We start from the raw sequence: 1,865 nt of genomic DNA on the forward strand, positions 1-1,865 counted from the left end.
CCACCGCCCCCCTCCACCTCGCCCTCGCCACCGCCCGCGCCGCCACCACCATCGCCTCCACCACCCGCGTCCCCGCCCCCCTCCACCTCGCCCTCGCCGCCGCCCGCGCCACCGCCACCGTCGCCTCCACCACCCGTGCCACCGCCCCCCTCCACCTCGCCCTCGCCACCGCCCGCGCCGCCACCACCATCGCCTCCACCACCCGCGTCCCCGCCCCCCTCCACCTCGCCCTCGCCGCCGCCCGCGCCACCGCCACCTTCGCCGCCACCACCCGCGTCCCCGCCCCCCTCCACCTCGCCCTCGCCGCCGCCCGCGCCACCGCCACCGTCGCCTCCACCACCCGTGCCGCCGCCCCCCTCCATCTCGCCCTTGCCGCCGCCCGCGCCACCGGTGGCGGCGCCCGAGTTCCTCTTTCGCGACGACTTTGACGGCGCGGGGCTCGCAACACTCGACCGCAGCTCGTGGAACGTCGAGGTCAACTGCAACGGCGGCGGCAACAACGAGCTTCAATGCTACGTCGACTCCCAGGACAACATCGACGTGCGCGATGGCATGCTCCACATCACTGCTCGCAAGGAGAGCGACGGCCGCGTCACCTCGGGGCGGCTCACGACGGAGGGCAAGGTCGAGATCGCCTACGGCCGCTGGGAGGCGCGCCTCAAGGTGCCCGGTGTGCTCGGCACATGGCCAGCCTTTTGGACGCTCGGCAACGACATCGGGGAGATCAGCTGGCCGGCGTGCGGCGAGTTCGACATCATGACTTCCAGCGCGCGCCGCCCGACCACTCCGGCGAGAGCCTCTACTCGACGGCAAAGCACTCCTGGGGCACGGGGACTGCGCTACCGGGCGGCAGCTCCGAGCCGCTCGACCTCGACCAGTTCCACACCGTGCGGATGGACTGGTCGCCGGACAAGCTCGAGTTCTTCGTCAACGGAGAGCGCACCTGGTTCCTCGACCGCAGCCCCGGCTCGACCAACTACGACTGGCCCTACGCCAAGCCCCACTTTGCGCTCCTCAACCTCGCCATCGGGGGGGACGGCGTCGGGGGTACGCCACGCCGCCCGACGACGCCTACCCGCTCACCTACTCGATCGACTATGTCTCGATCGAGGCGCTGCCGCCGCCGCCGCCCTCCCCTTCGTCTTGTGCTTCGTCTTGCGCCTTCGTCTTGTACATGCTCCTTAACGTCGTCGTCTTCACCACCGACCCGGCAACGCCGCTCAAGGACACATACCCCACGATCGAGCAGAACGCGATGGCTCTCTTCGTCGGCGAGCGGTTCATCGAGGTGATCGCGCTGCACTGCCTCATCAACGCACTCCTCGCGGGGATCCCGGGGAAGCAGCTCGCGCTCGCGCTCTCGATGACGCTCATCCTTCCGCTGATGGGGTACCACGCCTTCGTCCACTCCGTCGGCCCGCCGGGGCCGATGCTGCTGATCAACCTCGCGATCTCCGCGCTTACGTGGATTGAGTACGGCTGGGCCGACCTGACGAAGAAGGCGGAGGCCGAGATGAAGACGCCGATGTACATCCACGGCGTGATCGTCTCCACCTCCTTCGTGCCGTACTACATCGCCGAGGCGATGGGCATGCCCTTCCCGCTCGTCGGCCTCAAGGAGCTCGACCCGACGACGCCGGACCCGTCGCCGATGACGCAGTTCACCTACTTCTTCGTCGCGCTTTTCATGGCGATGTACTCCTACACCGAGATCAAGGGCACGATGGAGGGAAAGGTATTTGCCGTGTACCACTACGCGCTCTCGTGCATCATCGCGATGTGGCAGTTCTACCCGACGACGACCCTCCTCGGCCGCCTCTTCTTCTCACTCCCGCACGCCTTCACACTTTGGTCGACGTTCATCG

The 1,865-nt window shown here is 68.6% G+C and overlaps 1 protein-coding gene across 1 annotated transcript in view; it reads left to right on the top strand.

Annotated features, from left to right (window-relative positions):
• Positions 1-405: 405 nt before the first annotated feature.
• EMIHUDRAFT_123128 (hypothetical protein) overlaps positions 406-1,865 on the top strand; it is a gene marked incomplete at both ends in the record, with an annotated part of 5,128 nt that continues 3,668 nt past the window's right edge. Inside the window, 3 exons of the mRNA XM_005782965.1 lie at positions 406-663; positions 768-1,040; positions 1,226-1,851. Of these exons, the coding sequence (XP_005783022.1) occupies positions 406-663; positions 768-1,040; positions 1,226-1,851 (1,157 nt within the window). The remainder of the gene's footprint in view (positions 664-767; positions 1,041-1,225; positions 1,852-1,865) is intronic.

The sequence above is a fragment of the Emiliania huxleyi genome, assembly GCF_000372725.1.
Source record: "Emiliania huxleyi CCMP1516 chromosome Unknown EMIHUscaffold_1837, whole genome shotgun sequence".
In the NCBI taxonomy this organism is placed as follows: domain Eukaryota; phylum Haptophyta; order Isochrysidales; family Noelaerhabdaceae; genus Emiliania; species Emiliania huxleyi.